This window comes from Coffea arabica, chromosome 4c (genome assembly GCF_036785885.1).
Source record: "Coffea arabica cultivar ET-39 chromosome 4c, Coffea Arabica ET-39 HiFi, whole genome shotgun sequence".
NCBI classification, from domain to species: domain Eukaryota; kingdom Viridiplantae; phylum Streptophyta; class Magnoliopsida; order Gentianales; family Rubiaceae; genus Coffea; species Coffea arabica.
This window is the reverse complement of record NC_092316.1, coordinates 4546760-4567443: the sequence shown is the minus strand read 5'-3', so window position 1 is coordinate 4567443 and position 20684 is coordinate 4546760. Positions and strand designations below refer to the sequence as shown.

General features: G+C 37.6%; 4 protein-coding genes across 6 annotated transcripts; 1 reads left to right on the top strand and 3 right to left on the bottom strand.

Moving 5' to 3' along the window:
- Positions 1–413: 413 nt before the first annotated feature.
- Positions 414–3291, bottom strand: LOC113738803 (mitochondrial import inner membrane translocase subunit PAM16 like 1). 2 transcript variants are annotated; one of them, XM_027266072.2, is made up of 5 exons: positions 3033–3291; positions 2701–2765; positions 2217–2304; positions 786–916; positions 414–706 (listed from the first exon to the last, which is right to left on the bottom strand). In XM_027266072.2, the coding sequence occupies exons 2-5, from the start codon at positions 2701–2703 to the stop codon at positions 584–586; spliced, it is 345 nt and encodes a 114-aa protein (XP_027121873.1). In that variant the 5' UTR covers positions 2704–2765; positions 3033–3291; the 3' UTR covers positions 414–583. The 2 variants fall into 2 exon arrangements, with proteins under 2 accessions (XP_027121873.1, XP_027121872.1); XM_027266071.2 differs by having other exon boundaries at positions 3007–3289.
- A 410-nt stretch (positions 3292–3701) lies between these two features.
- Positions 3702–6824, bottom strand: LOC113740106 (uncharacterized). 2 transcript variants are annotated; one of them, XM_027267619.2, is made up of 4 exons: positions 6512–6824; positions 6222–6359; positions 4864–5490; positions 3702–4296 (listed from the first exon to the last, which is right to left on the bottom strand). In XM_027267619.2, the coding sequence occupies exons 1-4, from the start codon at positions 6647–6649 to the stop codon at positions 3982–3984; spliced, it is 1218 nt and encodes a 405-aa protein (XP_027123420.1). In that variant the 5' UTR covers positions 6650–6824; the 3' UTR covers positions 3702–3981. The 2 variants fall into 2 exon arrangements, with proteins under 2 accessions (XP_027123420.1, XP_071901728.1); XM_072045627.1 differs by lacking the exons at positions 6222–6359; positions 6512–6824 and adding an exon at positions 6021–6204.
- Positions 6825–7565: 741 nt separating this feature from the next.
- On the top strand, positions 7566–12884 carry LOC113739712 (glycine--tRNA ligase, mitochondrial 1-like). The gene is made up of 9 exons (XM_027267022.2): positions 7566–7843; positions 8325–8707; positions 8899–9016; positions 9590–9784; positions 9941–10165; positions 10624–10683; positions 10766–10846; positions 11224–11629; positions 12511–12884. The coding sequence occupies exons 1-9, from the start codon at positions 7664–7666 to the stop codon at positions 12726–12728; spliced, it is 1866 nt and encodes a 621-aa protein (XP_027122823.2). The 5' UTR covers positions 7566–7663; the 3' UTR covers positions 12729–12884.
- Positions 12885–13199: 315 nt separating this feature from the next.
- Positions 13200–15990, bottom strand: LOC113739713 (floricaula protein-like). Its single transcript, XM_027267023.2, has 3 exons — positions 15549–15990; positions 14487–14851; positions 13200–13648 (listed from the first exon to the last, which is right to left on the bottom strand). Exons 1-3 carry the CDS (start codon positions 15988–15990, stop codon positions 13280–13282), a joined length of 1176 nt encoding a protein of 391 aa, XP_027122824.2. The 3' UTR covers positions 13200–13279.
- Positions 15991–20684: the final 4694 nt, after the last annotated feature.

Below are 20684 nucleotides of genomic sequence, written 5' to 3'. Positions count from 1 at the left end.
TTTGAATGGTTAAAAAAATCAAAATTATAATAAAATTTGTGATAATTAATGAAAGGACAAAACTTAGTCAATTTCCTACAAAATTTTATACATAACCATAGAAGTGCTAATAGATCATCAACGGTGTTGATTTTTTTTTTAAAACAAAAATTTCCAAATATATTTTTGTTAATAAGTAATGTAGAGAAGTTCTCTTCAATGCAATGGAGCCCTAAGTTAAAGATCGATCCTCGACTTCATCAGTGTAAAATACTCTAGGCTAATTTTGTATTCATCCTCTTTTCCAACAAAGTAACTGTCTTTGTTGCGAAGAAGACGTGAAACACTAGCTCAGAGCAAAGCAAATGGGCACAAGCCAGAACAGACAGAATCTGAGGCACAGCATTTAGATGGTGGCGTTAGGAGGAGCCGCGGAGGTAACGGATTCCAGTGTCATTCCTTAATATAAATGTCAAACCGGGTTGTGAAAAATAACACGAGGTAAACAAGGATGAACCCTTGAATCACTTGCTAAATGACCCAAGTTGAGCAGAAAGAGAATGGCTCATCGAGTTACGCTCTCCTCGAAAGCAAAATGACTCTCTTAACTTGGCCCCTGCGCTTTCATCTGCTCAATAGATTCCAAACATTCTTTGGCTCTATGAACCTTTGACTGAAGATAAAAGCTCCCATTTGTTGCATTTCTTTCAAACAGGGTATCATACTTCTGCAGGTGGAAGGAACAATGTCAAGCTAAAATGCAAAAGGATCACAACACAAAAAAATAGAATCAACGCAGTAATGACCTGCAAGATATCTTGCCACGATGAATTCTCTGCCACGCCAAGAATTTGCCTTGCTTCTGACTCGGTCATGGTTTTACTTGCTCTTTTGATGGTCTGAACTGCTTCTTGAGCAGCACCACTTCTTGAAGCGTCTGTTGTTAGTCAGGAACAAGTTATTCAACTATTTACTGTAGAAACTTTCCAAAGCAGGCAATAACAGTGCATGAGTTTCAACTTTCATGTATGGAATGATTATCATACATGAAATGCCATACTTCTCCTTTTCATGCTATGCTAGTCAATTTCATTAGCTAAAGTGACAAGAGAACAACACATTATCCTACTGGATAGATTCTTGTTAGTTCTGATCAACCAAACACCAACATGTAATGCAGTAAAAAGCTAGTATCTGAAGGTCTCACCACAAGATATCATAAGCAATGCTTCTCTAAGTAGGGGCAAAATTTCTAAATTGCCCAAAAATATATCTTCAGATTGTGAAGTTTTGGTTAACAATTTATTTCTTGCATCTAATATCAATAAGCCACTGAACCTGGGAAAGTATATAATTGTCCTTCAATTAGTGTTAGTTCATGATTATAATTTAACCTCTCCCTTCAGCCATTTTTCCCTTTTTAATTTCCTTTTCCAGTTCCACTCTGATACAAGAGCAAACCACCACCACCACCGGCAGCCCACCCACCAACCTCTCTCCCATCCCCACCACACAAAAGGTTCACCCTGCCAGCCCCCTATATACATTGCCGTGATGGCCTGCAAATCACCCAACAGCAAAGCAAATCTCAAAGAACTAACTTTAATTTATCAACCGTATTTAAAAGCCTTACTCCTCCCACCAGATTAGAAAGTCCGAAATGTTTCAAGTCAATAACATTCCATTACAATCATCAATTCAGATTCTCTTCCTCCTAGGGCTTTAATTGCTGACTTTATTGTGCAATAATGAAGCTCAAAAAGCACACGTTTAGATTTTCAATGAATACCACTGTGCTCTGTTATATAACAGGATTGCATTTGATTCCACCAAGTATACATTAGAATTGTGAACTCTACACACTACCACTTTGCTCAACCAAACTCTTCCCAGCCCTTGATATCCACTCCTAGCAAGTCAACATGGCCCTTCGGCACCTATAATTGCACTTCCAGAACAACCCCACTCCCCTCTCTTGCCCAGTTCCCCGCCAACGCAACAAGCCCCCCACATCATAAATCACCCAAGTTAGTAGCTACCATTATCAGAGGGAAGATACTACATCACTTTGAATAGTTCATTGACCTATTTGATACAAGAAAAATTGGGTGGCAAATTCTCTGGCACTAGTACGGCCTAGTTAAAACGCAGAAAAATATAAGCTGCAACCCATAACAACTGAAAAAAATATATATATATATATATATATATATATAAGCTGCAGAAAAGAAACTTACTTGCAAGTGCCTGACGATACGCTTGGACAAAAGCACGTGCCATTACTCCTGAGCCAATTACAATTAGATTTGCCAGAATTCTAGCTGCCTGCAACAAGAAGTTAAACGAGGTTGAAGTATTTGATATGTTTGTCAACAGTTGCTAGGAGCAAACAAGAAAATGTGGGTCGAAAAGGACATCGAATGTGAAAAGATGCACAAACGTGTGTAGCAAGGCGAACATAAAGAAGAACATTAATTAAGCCTTTTTGATGCATTGTGCGTTCAGAACTGGAAAAATTTTCACAAAAGTAGACACCTTCATCAGTTATTCAATTCTCTCAAATTCTGCTTGAAGCCAAGCAAAAAGTTTAACTCCAAAAACAAAATTATGCCAAATCTTTTAAATTCATGGTCAAAAGATGTTCATAAAGACATGCAAAAGCTAAACTACAATCAAGTAGAAAGCGAAACACATGTAAACAGAAGTCGGAATACGTCGTACCATCTTTTACGATTAGCAGAGCAAAAGTTCCAGTCTTGGAGAAATTGACCTCAGACACAAAGTACCTATAAGCAATGATAAAATCATATGTATGAGCTTGACAATATAATCTACTTTCTCCAAATCTCTGTAGCTAAAGAACATAATATTGATTCCACGATTAATGACATTCAAAGACCCCCCCCCCACCCTCCCCCCGCCCCACAAGAGAGAAAAAATATTTTTTGGTCAATTTTTATCAGCAGGATGAATAATAAAGAGAAAAGGATAATCAGAGTTTCTTTTTAAAAAATTTTCCTTTTATACCTAAAAATCAAGATTTAAACCCTCACTTGGGACTTGGAACCTGGAAGTGGAAGCTCCTGAGGGCTTTTAGGGAGGAAAACAAAATGAGAGGGTGGTTTGAGGAGCCAACTAAGTTGCTTGGTTGTGATATTGATATGGTGTTGGCGGTGGAAGGTGGCGGTTTGGAGAAGCGGGAGCGGAGGCTGCTTGAAACAGATGGCCAAAAAATGATTCTTAGGCGGCTCCCGCTGTGTGCCGGTTACCGCCAAGTCCGAGACCCTTTGCCCAAGGCACCCCAGTTCCCACGAACAGCCCATAAACGATTTCTTTTCTTTAAACAACTTTGGCCAAATGGTTAGCCATGAAAATCTGTTTTTGGAAAAAAAAAAAAAAAGTTACTTTATTAAAAAGAGAAGGCGCCGAGAGCAAAAGAAATTAAGCCAGCATGTGGAAATTGGGCTTGCTATGAATTAAGCTTTTAGAATACTCAGCTATTGGGCTACAAAAGTAGGCCCAACACGCTACTAAATAATCTCATTAGTATTCACACAAGAATATGGCAAAATACGAGTAGCGCCAAGAGTTCAGTAAACCCGGTTCAACAAGCGTGCCTAGTCAAATGATGGAAAGCTATTTGCTAAAAGAGGTTTTAGAGCATTAGGGGCAGGATTTGAAAAAAAAAAAAAGAAAAAAAAGAAAAAAAGAAGAGGGAATCATACTTGCCATGAATCTGATCATTACATGCTTCCGAGCAAATCAATATCAACCATAAGACGTAGATTCCAATTCCAAGTCATCCTACCATTAGAGTTTACACTTTACATAGAACATAAGAGAGTGCTGTTGAGGTGAAACAAATGTACGCTTAACTGCTTCTGGCAATCACTCTATTTACACTAGGTGAGAAAGAAAGGATAGCTTCCCAAGGAAAAGCCATGTTAATTGCTCCTAGATCAACCAACAAGCAAGGAGCCCAGCATCTGTTCAACCATGTGGTCAGGGAGTAATGCGCTTGCGTGACAGAACTTGATGAATTGTGGTTGAAGGAGAAGAACCCAATGGTGTCCGAAATTCGATCCTCGGAGTTTGTGGAGTTAGTCCTGCTAGTTGGCTAGTTTTATTTGGCCTGCAACTGATTGGAGATACTGCCCTTTTCGATCTAAGATATCTCTCACAGGTTCCAATGCCTAGAAGCTCCTTTGCTCCAAATGGACTGTCAGGTACTTGCAGTTTTCTTTTTTTCCTAAGTAGCTCCCACAGTAGCTTTTCATCCTTAGCTTGATCTTCCTCCGCATATAGAAGCTTCACGGACTAGATTCAGGGGAAACAGTTTAGGATTAGATCGTAAAAGACTATCCATACCATATACTCATGAAGCCCATAAAAATAGAAAGCATCAGAATACAGAAGGTACAATTCCCAGAGTACACTGCCTAAGCTATCTGCGTAACAAGTTGCTTCAGAGAAGATTACTGTCTAGCAATGTACAAAACCTACTTTCAGTAGAAATTGTCAAAACTAATGGCTTAAGGAAACCGACAATGTATGTATTTGATATGATGATGCTCGAGTAATGTGATATTCACAAATGTAAAGTCATAAAGCAGATGATAGAATATCCGTGTTAAACTGAATCAAAAGTATAGTTTGAATATTATGCTGTTCATAGTAGATTGAATGTAGAAAAAGGACATAAAAGAGTTCATTTTTTCCCATCTTTATGGATAAATTTTCTTAGTTCTTTAGCCGCATAATCTTGATTGGTAAAGGAGTTACCTTTACTATATGTTTTACTAGAGTGATAGAGTGATCATGATCTGAAATTTGCAAGGAAAGTATGCAACTTTAATGAATTTGGTCAAAGGAACTAAGGGATACCTTCTCAGAAACAGAATGTCCTCTTGAACCATCTTTTATTTCTGAAAGAAAACTCTGTTCTTCCTTCAACATTTCCATTCTTCCTTCAGTTTCCCTCAACTTATTTAAAGCATCGATTCTACTCTTTTCAACTGCTCTCACCCTTTTTCTTGCTTCCTCCAACTGTAGGCTTCGAAGCCTCATTTCTCCTCCAATCTCCTCCACCATTGCCAGCAGATTCGGACAGGTTCCAGTAACAACATCAGTTTTAAGTTCATTAACATACTGAACCATTGGGTTGCACATTTTATCACCCAGCTTAGTCATCAGGTTTTCCACTCCAATCTCCACTGAACCAAGGGCTGAATCAACATGGTCATACGTGATTTTCAGAAGCTTTACCATGTTGATAGAGGTGCCATTACTTTGACATGATTGGTGAGTGGCATAAACATATGCAACAGCTTGCTGAAATAATTTTTGGATAGATGCCCGTTGATCAGCAAGGGTCTGAAAGATGTCATCTTGGCTAGAATTAACCTGGGCCTCAATTTGTTTCAGAAGCTGCACTAATTGCATTAGCTGCAGTTTTTGTTTATGGATTAGCTCCTTGCATGCTTTGGTGGCTTTAGCGGCAACATTTAGTCCCTGCAAACAAATGATCAGTACAACCTACCAATTGAAACAGTCAACAAGTCGCCATCTCACATCAAATGCTATTGGATGGTTTCTTCACTAGAAAAGCAACCAAAAAGCTGAGAACTCGGTGTAATTTGGGACTGCAGTTGGATAATCCAATAACATTGAACTAACCATATTCTCAGTCTAATGCTTAACCTAATCAGTAATCCCTTTGCATAGAAAACCAATATTTTTTTCCTTTTTTGTTGGGGGGGGGGGGGGGGGGGAGGGGTTTGGTGTTGAGGGACGGGGGGAAGCTCAGGGATTATTAGGTCTAACAGAAATACTATTCAATATCCTAAGAAAGACAATAAGAAAAAGAAAGAGCTGCTTCAGAATGAGAATTCCATAGACAAAAAAACTCCCCTCTGCCATTAATTGTTTACATAGTCCTTCTTCATCGGAAGAAAAGCACACCAGCGATCAGCGAAATTCTTAGTAATCACAACAAGATGAACATTTTCTAACAGGAAGATTATGCCAAAAAAAGAGATCACCTCAAATTTACCAATCCTCAGGTTTTCATCCATTCCCCTCATAGCCACCACCAATCTACTGCATTTACGTCATACAGAAATTGAACAACACACAACACATGAAAAATTCACGCGCACGGGACCAATGTCCAATTTGATATGAGTATGCACTGAACAATCACGACATGAACAAATAGGAGATTAAAATTAGTATACTAATACTTTATAATTCGAAGGATAATAGTTGTTCTTATCATTGATAATAATGGAACTGAATCGTCCTTCGCCCGCCATTTCCCCGGTCTTCAATCCAACAAGCATCATCAATGGAACCGCCAGAGACGCAAATACATCTTCGGCCTTTGACAAGAACATAAATCACACACACACAATTCAGGAGGACAAAAAAAATATAGAAATGGAAGTCTTCCAGTATTTGAAAATGTACAGCACGAAATTTGAATTAATATTTGAAGTGTATGATCAGATAATGATAATCACGACAATAGTACTTCGATCAAACTGGTTCGGATGTGAGAATGGAGATGATTGAATGCGATTTTGAGCTGTTCTTGTTGAAAAGCAATTCGTGAGAGCTTCGATTGAAGATCGGCGATCGGAGAGGGAGACCTAGTTGTGGAGCGATGCATTTTGGCGCCAAAATCCTTAACGCTTGAACAGGCGGAGATTTTTTTTTTTTTTTATACCAAGCAAGTTAAGACTTTTGTGGTAATAAACTAACCGAAACCCGAGTAAACCATAAAAATCAATAACTTTTGTGGTTCCTCAGGAGACTAATATACTACCTCAACCCCCCTAACAGTCCCGATGTGGGACTGAACCCCCAAATAGGGTAGTTGCTACTAGGCCTAAACTTAGAACCGATTATACCAAGCAAGGCTTTAGTCTTTTTTACCAAGCAAGTTAAGACTTTTGTGGTAATAAACTAACCGAAACAGGCGGAGATTTCGGGTGAGATTAATTGATATTGGTTTTTTTTTTTTTTTGAACGCTGTCAGAGTCAGAGTTGGTATTTGGTAGCTGGCAGCTGGTACTTGTTAGCGTGAGTCGAGTCGTAACGACATCGTGTCACTTGTGTTTCTTTTTCTCTTTCATATGTTTTATTTTTTTTTCTTTTGGGATAATGCTTTATTGTGAGCTTTAAAAGTAACATCATTCCCAAAAAAAAAAAGAAAAAAAGAAAAAAGCTCTAACATTTAGAATTTCCAAATTCTTATTTTAGGAAAAAATCATTATTTTTTTCTTTCAAATAAGAGTCTACATAGAATAGAACAAAAAAGAGATAACTAAAAATTCTTTTCAAGTAGGAATTAAACTTATGAGCGCAAGGCAGGACCGCAACAAGATTCATGAATTCCACCACCGATTATTAATGCAGATTCGATATGAACCGGGACAGAAAAGCTTTTTTTTTTTTTTTTAAAGGGCAAAAAGCCGTTTCCAAAATATACAACTTTCTTTCCACAAGGTACAACACATTATGCAATACTAAAAACCCAAATTGCTTTTCAGTCTTTGTCTAAAGTCTAAAATATCTCCAACACTGACAGTAGTAATTTTTTCCCCTTTCTACTCAATTATCAAGTCCACTCTCGAGCTCTGAAATTCTCTCAGCTGAAAGAGAAGGAAAATAAAAGGACAAAATGGACGCTGCTCGAGAAGCCCACAACCGAGAAGCTTTCCGGCAGGCCGTCGTTAACACTCTCGAACGCCGTCTATTCTACATCCCCTCATTCAAGATCTACCGTGGCGTTGCTGGCCTCTATGACTATGGCCCTCCCGGTTGTGCCGTTAAGGCCAACGTCCTCGCCTTCTGGCGTCAGGTCTACTCATTTCTCTTTATTCGTACTAGAATTCTGATTTGGATGTTTTGTTATTCATTTAATTGTCTGCAAGACTGGCTTTTGAGGGCCAATTATGTCTCAGTTTTATGTAATCTGTCTGTCATGACCCAGATGAAATTTGAAATTTGAAATTTGAGTAGAATTCTGATTTTTCTTTCAAAAGTTAGTTCAACTAACTATAATTACGATAATTAGGATTGAAAAACGAAAAAAATCTATGGCTAGATTAGAGCTGGGAGAGCTTGGCTCAGTCGAGATTGGTTCGTCAACAAATCCAGCCGAGCCAAGCGAATGAATAAGCTCGGGTTGGATAAGCACACATTAAAGTTTAATCAAACCAAGCTGAGGCATAATATTAAGCTTGTTCCTCAATATTTTTTTTGTTTTTCCATTTTCGTTTTGGGCCTGGATTAAAATTGATGATTTTGACAATGGGTGTTGTGATTTTGAATAAATTCAGCATTTTGTATTGGAAGAGAATATGTTGGAAGTCGATTGCCCTTGTGTGACCCCAGAAGTAGTGCTGAAGGCATCGGGACATGTTGATAAGTTTACTGATCTTATGGTGAAAGATGAAAAGACTGGGAATTGTTACAGAGCTGATCATTTGCTAAAGGATTTCTGTAAAGAGAAGCTTGAGAAAGAACCTAATCTCAGTGATGAGAAGAAGGCAGAATTCAGGCATGTTCTTGCAGTTTTGGATGATCTTTCTGCTGAAGAGTTGGGTGCTAAACTTAAGGAGTATGGAATTGTTGCTCCAGATACCAAGAATCCTCTTTCTGACCCCTACCCTTTTAATCTTATGTTCCAGACCTCAATTGGGCCATCTGGAACGCTCCCAGGGTAAGAATATCACTAAAACTCTATGCCCCATTTTACCTTTATTTGTTTAGAGCTGCAGCAGATAATTTACAGGGTTTATATTACAAAAGAAAGTACATAGTTTCTTATTTGTTTGGCACTTCTGTTTCCGGGGTTTTGCTTATCTTTCTTTCTTAAGTGTTGTGAAAAAAATTTTTTTTTTTTGGCTGCAGTTATATGCGCCCTGAGACAGCTCAAGGCATCTTTGTGAATTTCAAGGATTTGTACTACTACAATGGGAGCAAGCTCCCTTTTGCTGCTGCACAGATTGGTCAAGCTTTTAGGAATGAGGTTTACAATCTTACTCTAAGATCTATTTTATCATATGTGTTATCATAATTGAATCACAATTGTCTTTCACCTATCATGTTTATGTCCTGCATAAGTCAAAAACCTGTTATGTTGGTTTTCTGATTTTTGAAAATTCTAAATTGACATCTTGAAGCTATAGTTGTCATGAAGAGAAGTGGTTTTCTTTCCTGCTATCCTTTTTTGTACTTAGTCATGCACATGCTCCTTGTAAAAGCATAGAACAGTGTTTTACAATATGACATTGTCATGGCAGTAGTAATTAGTTGTTGTCTAGCAATGGAGGTCAAAGACTGATTATACTTGTGGATTACTTCTAACAAACCACAATAAAAGCACTACAGGAGATAATCATGGTTGAGTACCAAGGAGGACCATAGACATAGGTAGACACGTATTATTGTTATTAGATATGATAAACTGATCAGTATTTGCCATCTATTGGTTAGATTTCTCGCCTGAGTAGTTTTCATGCACCATTTGCTTTTAATATATGATACCTCTTTGTTCAGAATTTGATTTTTAAGTGGTAGAGGTTGAACCATGTATATGCAGATTTCTCCACGCCAAGGTCTTCTCAGAGTCCGTGAATTTACACTGGCCGAGATTGAGCACTTTGTGGATCCTGAGGACAAGGCTCATCCAAAATTTTCTGAAGTTGCAAAGTTGGAGTTTTTGATGTTCCCTAGGGAAGACCAGGTGTCAGGACGATCAGCAAGGAGAATTCCTATTGGTGAAGCAGTTGCTCAGGTTAGTTTGAGAATCATCTACCTCAGACCCTCCCACTCTATTTTTGACTTTTTGCATTGATTTGAAGAGCTGAGCGTGTGCATATATGTGTAACCCCAAAGGGGCTTATACATGTGGTATACTCTGTATTAAGGAACAGTTACTGCTGTTTTGCAGGGGATTGTGAACAATGAAACACTGGGATATTTCATTGGGAGAGTGTACCTTTTCTTGACTTATCTTGGGATTGATAGAGATCGGTTGCGGTTCCGCCAACATCTGGCAAATGAGATGGCACACTATGCTGCGGACTGCTGGGATGCTGAAATTGAATGTTCTTATGGTTGGATTGAATGTGTTGGTATTGCTGATAGATCAGCTTATGATTTGCGTGCTCATACGGTGAGAATTTTTTATCGGTCATTAAGGATTTTTGTGGAATTAGAATATTCATTTCTTGAAATTCCCTTTGTATTGCAAACAGGAGTTGCATGAATGTTATAATCAGGAAATTGGCTTTGAATGATCAGTTTTAATCTGGAAATCTGTTGCAATCATTTTAAGTGTGCCATAATAATATGAACTCTCTATCTCACAGTCTGTTCTACTTTGCAACAGCATTTGTCTTCTTTTTTTTTTTTTTTTTTTTTATGATTTGCAAAGTTCCTGTACCAACTTTGACTTGTTTATCCTTGGTTATGGATGGCTTGGTGGAATAGTCTGACCATTTTATGTTGTATAAATGTGTTCTTGGACAATGGTGTTATGATTTTTGTTGAATGGAAGGACCTTGAAAATCATACCATTCTGAACTTAGCCGTTAAAGTTACATTTTTTCCCCTTTTTTCTTTCTTTGGCAGGATAAAAGTGGCGTCCCTCTGGTTGCACATGAAAAACTTCCAGAACCTAGAGAAGTGGAGGTCTCTCTCTCTCTTCACTTGCAAATTATTTTTGTGCTTCTTTTAGAGTCTCTTTATGAATTCATGTTACGTGCTCTTTCAGAAACTTGTTATAGCTCCCGTGAAGAAGGAACTAGGCCTTGCATTCAAAGGTAATCAAAGGATGGTGGTTGAAGCTCTGGAGGTATGCTTTGTGCCGTTGTGCATTAAGTTAATATAAGTTGATTTCTTTTGTACATGTAAGGGTGTCCCGCTTCTTGGTTGTCTTTTTGCCCTCTGTGTTTTCCCTGGTCCTTTTCTTTCCTTAACTGTTCATTTGTTCTTTTCACCTTTTGACTTTGGAAATGGGGCAAACAGTGATTCTGATTGGAGGAGCAGATTGTTTAGGTAAAGCATTGAAACTTTAGGTTCGTACAGAAGGGTGAAAATAATAGAAGATTGCTTTGCATGCACACTAATTTACTTTGTCACCATGGAACAATATTCTAGCAAGCATGGTGACTTAAATTTAAGGTTTTGCTTTGCTGGAATGATGATTATGATCGCTTTATTTCCATATAGGCCATGGCGGAGAAAGAAGCTCTGGAGTTGAAAGCGACCCTGGAGTCTAAAGGAGAAGCAGAGTTTCATGTTTGTACTCTTGACAGAGTTGTTACCATCAAGAGTAATATGGTGACAATCTCGAAAGAAATAAAGAAGGAACACCAGAAAGTTTTCACACCGTCAGTTATTGAACCTTCTTTTGGTATTGGAAGGATAATATATTGTCTTTATGAGCATTCCTTCTATACTAGACCTAGCAAAGATGGGGATGAACAACTCAATGTCTTCCGATTTCCTCCATTGGTAGCACCCATCAAGTGCACTGTGTTTCCACTAGTTCAGAATCAACAGTATGAAGAGGTTGCGAAAAATATTGCCAGGTCACTGACTGCTGCAGGGATATCATATAAGATTGATATAACAGGTATCCTCCATTGTCATTGATGAATATGCCTTATTTTGAAACTTCTTTATATTAGTATATGTATTTGTTATAGTATACTAAACTGGCTTTTACTTTATGCATTTACCATTACCTCATTTTAGTGGTTGCTTCTCCCCTTTTGTTGTTGAAATGTGAATGCCTGTAAATTAATGTTTTATCTACTTGTGGCTGCTTCTTGTTGAAGAGTTTTGCCTTGCACTTCTATTGGTGTATCTTGAATAAAGATAAGAAGAAAGCATGCATTTTAGAGCACATGAAATTAGTTAAATACCTTAATCGGTATAGATTAGGGGAAATATTGGTTTGTTTGGATAGAGTAGTATTATTTGAAATATTATTTGGAATAATTACTGTAGCATTTTTTGTGATATGATATATGTAAGATAAAAAGGTAATTGGGAATATAAAAATATAGGTTGGAAAATATGTTTATAATACAAGCGAAATATTATTTGAAAAAATGAGATATCCGTGCCATCTAAAATTGATGTTAGAGTTATGAAAGTCATCTGTTGATTTTCTATTGTATGAGAATACAGCCAAAGTGGATTTAGGAAGAGACTCGTTTTCTTCTAATCTGGTGGGCTAGTCCAACTTGTTTATTATTTTATCTACCAGGAGTCTAAGCACCATTGACCAACATTACTGCTGTGCCAAAGATTTTGTACATAATTTGCTGAAGCGCTTTTTAAGCGAAAGCCTGTAGACCTTTGTTAACTTGTAACTACTTCCTTACCATATCTACTGTTCAATAATTCATACCCTATGAGCACCTGGCATACGCATCAAGATTCTTATAGGGCATGACCCTTAATCACGCATTCATGCTATCCTTTTGTAAAATCTGTATGTTGCTGCAGGTACATCGATAGGCAAGCGATATGCAAGAACAGATGAACTTGGTGTTCCATTTGCTATTACAGTTGATTCAACGTCATCTGTGACGGTGCGGGAGAGGGATAGCAAGCAACAGATTCGTGTGAATGTAGATGAAGTTGCATCCGTGATCAAGGAGGTTACCGAGGGCCAAAGCACATGGGCTGATGCATTGTGGAAATATCCTACTCACTCATCCTGATTGTTGATGATTGCATGGCGAATATAGAGTTTGAAGCTCATTTTTCAGTAGTTAAAAACACACATGAAGACGTTATTATCTCAAAGACCTCATTCACACTTCTGAGACAAGTTTATTGAATTTTGAAACGAAATGTATCTTCCTTTTTCCCTGGCAGTTACCCTTTTCATAATTACGGTGGTGCAGCGCAGTGTCCAACTAATCTGCTATTGTTATTTTGACTCGAACACTGCATGATTATTCTGCGAAATCCTAGTGAACTCCCGAACAAATTTGTATGCAGGGTTGCAGACCGTACAGGGTTGGAAGAACGAGCCTAATATTACCGATTTTTGTTCAGCATGAATTTTGTGTAGAGTGGCAAAAGCAAAATTCAAAACGAATTTAAGAAGGGTTCACCCACACAAGCGTCAAATGATGTGCCATTTTTGTTTACAAACACACAAGATCGTCCCCCTTAATGAACTTACACGCTACTGAATTAGTTAGTTGACTAGACAAGCGAATCTAAGCCAAGACCTCCCAATTTCTTCAATCGCAAGCAAGAGGCCCTAGAAAGGCAGCTGGGCAGCGCCGCCGCCGGTGACGGAGATGGAAGCCGCAGCAGCATTGCTTCGTTCAGCATGGCAAAGTTGGCGGAGCTTGGTGGGAACATACCAGATGGAGAGCCGTGGATGTGCGTTAAAGATGGCATCAATATCCCACCCTTGTCGTGCTGCTATGGCTACGAGAGGCTTGTAACAAGCCTGCCTCCATGCTCCCACATTTTCTCCTCGCTCCTTGAAAGCTCTTCTCAGTGCATTGGACGCATCCTCATCCAGGCAGTGCAATGCATAGCAATGTACATAATGCCTCATTTTTGGCTTGTTAATGTAGCTTGCACCGGCCTTTTTCGCGTACCTGAACACCTGATTTGTCACCTGCATTTTGGACGATATGTTAGAAACCATATGCAATAGATGTGGGATCACGTTTAAGGCTTTCAGCCACTGCTTGCTTGGACTGAAATATGCCCCCTTCTTTTTATTCTTTAACTTAACTTATGGGATTCTACGTGGGTTTTATTTTTTTTTTTCCTCTCTTTGCTACGTTAAATGTGGAAAAGCTCATTGAGATTTCAAGATTGGCTTCCCTGTAGATGAATCATGAATGACTGGCTCAGTTCAAAAACATCTCTCTCCTTCATATGAAGAGCAGTTGGCTCAGTTTGATTACTTAGTGCTACAAATCGGCAAAGGCTAGCTAAGAAAAAGGAAATTAAAAAAAAAAACTCACTCAACAAAGAAACAAGCACTTCTGCCCCTATTAGTGACCTAAGCCCCAGACCATCCAGCCATCCAGGTGCCCATACATTAGACTGACACATGTGCAAAAGTAACCAAGACAATTCCCCCACCACAAGCAGCTGCATGACTTGTCAAATTCTCTCTTGGCCATCTATTTGCAATCCACCCAATTAACGAGGATATATTCATACCCCAGAAGCTAAAAGCCAAAAGCGTATGGGCGGGCCTAACCAAGTTAAAGTTTTCCTTCCTCCCAATTTCTTCACCCTTTTCTTTTTTATTCCATTTTGGAGTCTGGTGTGGAAGCAGAAGTGTAGAACTTTAACAAGTGTAAATGTCGAAGTACGATGGTTGCTGCTACATATTACATAATGCTTAACAATCAACATCTTGAGATGATTGTAGAATGTGTCGAGGCAGTCGAAAGAAAATGCATGCTGGATTTAGAATCTTGATGATGATGACTACTAACCTTAGTAGGGCATTTTTCACCTCTTTCTTTGGCAATATTCTGAACTTGGATCAAGAATTCACGACATTGCTCGTAGAGATGGAAGAGATAATCCAGTCCATTCTTCTTCCCTCGAGCCACCTCCCCAGGCTCTGTAACGATGAAGGGATGCTCACGTTGCCTCTCGCTTCCTCCACTACCATTTTCATCTTCCTCAGCTCCCTCACTTTCATCTTCATCCTCGATTGATGTCAAGATTTTGCTAGCTCTCCCCTTTTTCTTTCGTCCCTGCTTCTTCCCAACTGTCTCCCAAGTCTGCCCTCCTCCAGCACCGCTACCACTCCCCCCAGCTTCCTTCTCTTGCTGCACCGGCTCCTCAGACAATCCTACTTCCAAAAGTTAATGTCAAATATGGTCGGAAACCCCAAAATAAAAAGGAAGCTAATCATCAAATAGGATCTTCTCTAATGCTTAAATGCAGCTTTCATCATACGACAATATTTCAAACTTCTTTTTCTTTTCTCAAAAAAAAAATCCATACATAAATAAAACAGGAGAGGGTGGTGTCGAAGCAGCTGATACTCCGAGAGAATAACCCTTTATTATCCGTTATACTTGATTATTACTATTACTAACTTTTTTTTCTCATCTCCCGATAAAATACTACTGTTAACATTTTAAATCTTGTTTTCTTGTCACGTTGGCAGGAGTGTTATACTGTAAATAGTCGTAGTCTTGGAGTAAGGAACTCTGAGATCAGGTCATATCTGGACTGTGGATCATTACTTTTTGTTGCCCAATACAACTGCAAGTTCGGTGACAAATGTCCAAAGAGAAGAAAGTAGTTTTTCTGTAGAGGGCTGGAAGAAATAGTGGAAAGTATTTTAGATCATAAAATCATGATTCATGCATGCAAAATTGCAACCGAGCTACGTATATGTAAAAATCCCAGAAACAAAAGTAAAATTAGAACCAATTCGAAGCAAAGAAGCCTGAAAATTAGTCAAAATTAAGGCCGTGTAAAGCTTAAACAAAAAAAGACAAAAAAAAAAAGGATTAAAATGCTTAAGCTGGTACTCAAACCTTCTTGGGACAGTGCATCGAGGGTATTAGTAGTATCGCCAGTGAGGAGATGGCGCCGCCTTGATTCCTCCTCCTCAAGGCGTCGGCGTTCAGCTCTAACAGCTGCCTTGATTCCATATCTCTCTCCAACGAGTAAATCCCACCTGAAAATTTGAGAAAGGCTATTCATCATATCATCAAGCTCCTCATCTTTCATGTGCAAAAGGGTGTTCATAGTAAATCCCAATTCAGCTATCTTTGCAGCTGTATAATATCTTATCCCATAAGCTTGAAACAACTCCTCTAGCCCTCCGAGGCCTAACTCTCTTGGCCTCACGGAGTACATTGTTTGCGGCGGGGGAGGCAAGGCCGCCGCCACACCTTCAAGAAACCTTGTCGGTGGCGGCATGACACTCCTTGGATCCCACTTAAACAAGCTTGCCGAGAAGCCATCAGGGTCCATTAAAACATACACAAGGTCAAAATATTTGGACTAGTTTTGGTGTTGCTGGGGCTGGAGGTGGCGAAGGCATGAAGGCAAGGAGGAGTGGCTATAAAGACTACAGTTGTTGGGTGTGGGTTTCCGAAAATGCCCCTGTTTGATAGTTGTAGTAACTGAATGGCAATGTGCATTTGCTTTTGCTGTTGTATTGTGTTGAGTTGTATGCAGACAACGTACGAATTGTCTCCAGTGCGTTGCTCTGAGATTAATGTGCCTTTAGTGGTATGGATAGCATAGCAGGTCACTAGAATGGTTCTGCTCCAACTAGAATGTAACTCCACAGTTTGAAGCTAACCAGATTGCCTTCGCAGAATATGACAAGTTAGTAAGATTTCTTTTCTTTTATTTTACAATTTAGTATGTTCATTGCACTTGCCTTATTGAGGTTTCTCATAGTATAGTAGGCTACACTTCCCTTTGAATTTCATGAAAATTGATTTGTCATATAAACTCCCGTTTGACTTTCAATTGAAGTTTCTTTTCAACCTTTTTAAGTTCTGCACTCTTTATTAGTGTATCTTAACAGTTGCCACTTGGTTGGGGGTTAGGATAGACTAGGGACAAATGAAAGTTAATTTCAGTTTAATTTTGTTCTCTTCTTTAGCAAGAAAATTCAAACTTAGGTTGTTGATATGGTAGTTTCGTAGGTATCCAATTGTACATAACTTTGAGGCCATTGATAACTAGGTTCAAATGATGCATAATCCAGAAACTAGTGAGTGTCCGTACAAGTTATTGTGCGTTTGATAAAATTGAAATCTATAAATTGAAATCTGAAATCTGGAGTGTGAATTGATTAAGTTATTGAATTGTTAACTATTAATACATTTAACTGTATACTACACTCAGTGATAAGTTAATAGTTTATCACTTATTTTTAGGAGCAAATTTTGTCTATAAAATTTAGTGTCACTTAATCAATTCAGATGTTCGATTTTTTATTATTAAACGCGTTTAATTATGTCAAAATCTAAATTCATTAAGTTTAAGTGCTGAATTGGATTATCAAACAAGGCTTATAAGTTGCAAACAAGGTGAATTTTGGTAAAGTAGAAACTCGACTATTTTTGACCTAAATTGGCACATAACAGTTTCTAATCAATTGAGGAAAAGGTTAAAAATAGTCATCCTTTTGTACAATTTCCTTGTAGAGTATTATCTCAAATACTACATGATTTATTTATTTATATTTTTTTAGTAAATATCACTTTCATAAGATTTCGTATGCAATTCTGCAACGACTTCAGGATAGACAAGCCTAGTAGCTAGCTTGTGAAAACTGAAATACTAGAGCACTTAATTAAAGAAAGAAAAAAAAAAAAAGGCCAGATTAGATAGGGGTAAGTTTGCGAGTTGTAATGTAACATATGCCAATTATCTGATTAGCCTTCCCACATAAAGTTGCTTTTATATTCTTATCTCTGAGTTTTAGGTTTTCACACCTTCCCATACATATCATAACGTGTCCGGTGCTAATATTATCAACCCTTAGAAATGTATTGTGAAGGACGGAATACTCTTATTAAGGGATAATTTTGGAAACCTCTCTTGAAGTTTTTGACAGCTTCATTTAATTTTTTTGAGATTTTAAAAATTACATATATCTTTTTTGGAGTTATCATTTCAATAACAAAACTATTCAATGGTTAAAATTTTGAATGAGTAACCCAAATGCTCTCATGAACTTGTGACACAAGTTCATCTTACTTTCCTATAAAAAATTTTAAAAAGTTTTGGAACACGTATAATATCATAAACTCACTTTTAACCTTCATCTCTACTATTCTAAAACTTCCCCGTTCCTACATTCCAAAATCAATTCTACCATCTCCGTGACCACTACCACCATTGATCCCTAAATTTTAAAACTTCAAGTTAAAAAAAAAAAAAAAAATAGCACTATTAAACTCGATCAAAAAATTTTAATATAACACCCTATCTCTCAAATATTGGAGTACCAATACTAGCCCCACCTTTCTTAAACCTTCAACCTGCATCTTCTTCTATTCAGCTCTAGATCCACCAAGCAAAGCTAACATTAACTCATAATATGTTAAAATTGTGTTTAGGAGATAATTGGTTATTTTCATGAGTGAATTTTGTTTTCGTTTTGTTTAATGTCTAATTGTGTGAAATGGATTTATATGCACAAGATTAGAAGCGGATTGTTTAATTAATTGCACGAAAAATGTCGAAATGTTAAAATTATTATGGTCATTTTATAGGTTCAGCGGAAATAAGTGTAATATTAAAAATATTAAGGACACTAGGTGAAATTGTCAGAAAGGGAGGCTTCTGAAATTATCCCTAGTTTTAACTTGCATCCTAACAAAGAGACCAACTAATCAGCCCATTTCATTTTGAGCTGATAGAAACTGTTGGTGAATGTCGAAGAATCAAGTGAGGGAGACTCATTCGCTTTGATTGGGAAGAAAACATACTAGCTAGTAATTCCGAGTTGTTTCTTTTGAGTAATAAGTACTGTTCCTTGGCCAAGTAGAAGCATGGAGGCAAAGCACAGACTACAGAGAGCGTCAGATTTGCATCAGCCAACTCCATTTGCCATTGAGAAAAGAGAAGAGGCTGGAGCTCTCTCAGCCTCAAGCCCTGTTCAGACCTGCTCAGGCTAATCTTTCTGAAATGTAAATTAAAAGGCTGTTTTTTCGTACTTTCGAACAAGTCTTGCTTGAATGCTCTCTCACTTCTCAGATTGTGATGCCACAGAAGAAGCGAGCTTTGATTCGTTCACTTGATGAGTTCAGAGGACACTTTAACTAAAATACAGCATACCTCATTGATGGGGACCTGTCCATGTCCATGTAGAGATTCATAGCGAAGCTAATCTAATCAGTTGTGTTGTGGCAGCAGCAGCATGCCAGCATCCCTCCCTCCATCCTTCCCTATGCAAACACGTAGTTTCTCAAAATTTGTACTCTACTCAACCATTAGCATGAGTCCATTTCTCTATGCCCGAATCCATGACTGCCAATGAAACTATCCTTTGCTATTCATGTTACACATAAAGAGGGGGACAGAAATTATTCCTCATATATACTTGACACTGGTCTCTCTCTCTCTTTTCTTTTTTTTTTTTTTTTTTTGGTTTTGGGGATAATTTCACAAACCTCCCGTGAGGTTTCCAACAATTTCACCAAACTCTAGCTCTCTCGATTTTGAAAATTACACTTATTTCCCTTGTCCATATAAAATGGCAATACTAGATTTAGCATTTTAATTATACACCCTTGTTGGGTGTACAATATGCATATACAAAGGATGGGATTTATAATTATTTTTTCTTTTCCTTTTCTCTTCTTATTCCTTTTTTTTATATATATATTTTTGCTGGTGAAATCCTAGAAAACTATGAACAACAACTTTAAATGTTGAATTAGTGATTTTTTAAACAACTTTGAATGCCACCCAACTTTTATTTGTCGATCTTTTTTTTTTTATTATTTATCAAAAGGAACACTAACTCAAAAAAAGGTCAAAACTACTACCAAAATGTGGCAATTCCGACAATCTAATCCCTATAAAGCACCATTAAAAGCATTCTATCATAATGTAAATGTATTATTATAATTGCTTATCAGACAATAATAAATATGGTATTAAAGAACTTGACGCACTTTCCTCATATATATTTGTGCTAAAAGTTGCTTTGGAAAGTAATTAAACTTTATAAACTAGGGATATATATTTTGAGGTATTCATTTAAATTGTCGACCAAATCCAAGATTTGATTACAAAAAGTGTCAAATCAAAGGGGGTGGGTGTAACCTTTGAAACCCCAAGAAAGTTCAGCGAAATTAGCAAAAATTTCATAAGAGGTTAATGAAATTATGAAATTAACCCCCTTTTATTGGTATATTCAACTATTCTTTCCATATCCGCTATCAGCTCAGAGGAAGTGATGCGATGGAATTTAAAATACTAGTAACAGTTATGTTCAATCTCGACGAGGAAAGAAATTGTAAAATACGTGGCATAATGTTTTTGGACTTGCTTGAGATACTAAGTCACTCGTTAATGTGTCCGAAATAGCACAATATTGCAGTTTAACACCTACCATATAGTGTATATACAGCATAAGCTATTCTGTTGAATTAGATTATTCATTTGCATTTGCTCTACAACAACGGTTTCACTCCTATGAAACTGGCATGGGAGCACGTACGCTACTATGTGATGTGTTTCTACATTCTTGTTTTGACAATTATTTCTTTATAGAAGATGTTTGTTAGGTGGGATCAACGTGTTTGTGAGATTGCACAGTTTGCACATCCAGCCCATATTAGAGGGGAAAGAAAACATATATGTACATAAGTTTTTCAGGACAAGTAATGATCTAAGTTGTGCATTTGGCTACAATGGTGAGTGATGCTGTAAGGTATTCATTAGATAGCCTTCTACTTCTATAAGATCTAAGGAAATAAATATGTCAACTTTGTTTGACAAGCCATTTTTCATCAAAAAATTTATACGTTTTCCCTGCACATATTTTTCAATCATTTTTTTTTTATAAAACTCTATAGAAAATTGTAATTCAAACAGGTCAAAACAATTTATGTAACTGCTACATAAAACAGGCTATTTTCAATTGAATGTGATTTTAAGCATATTTAGGGAACTAAGTAATTACCTAAGTTGTG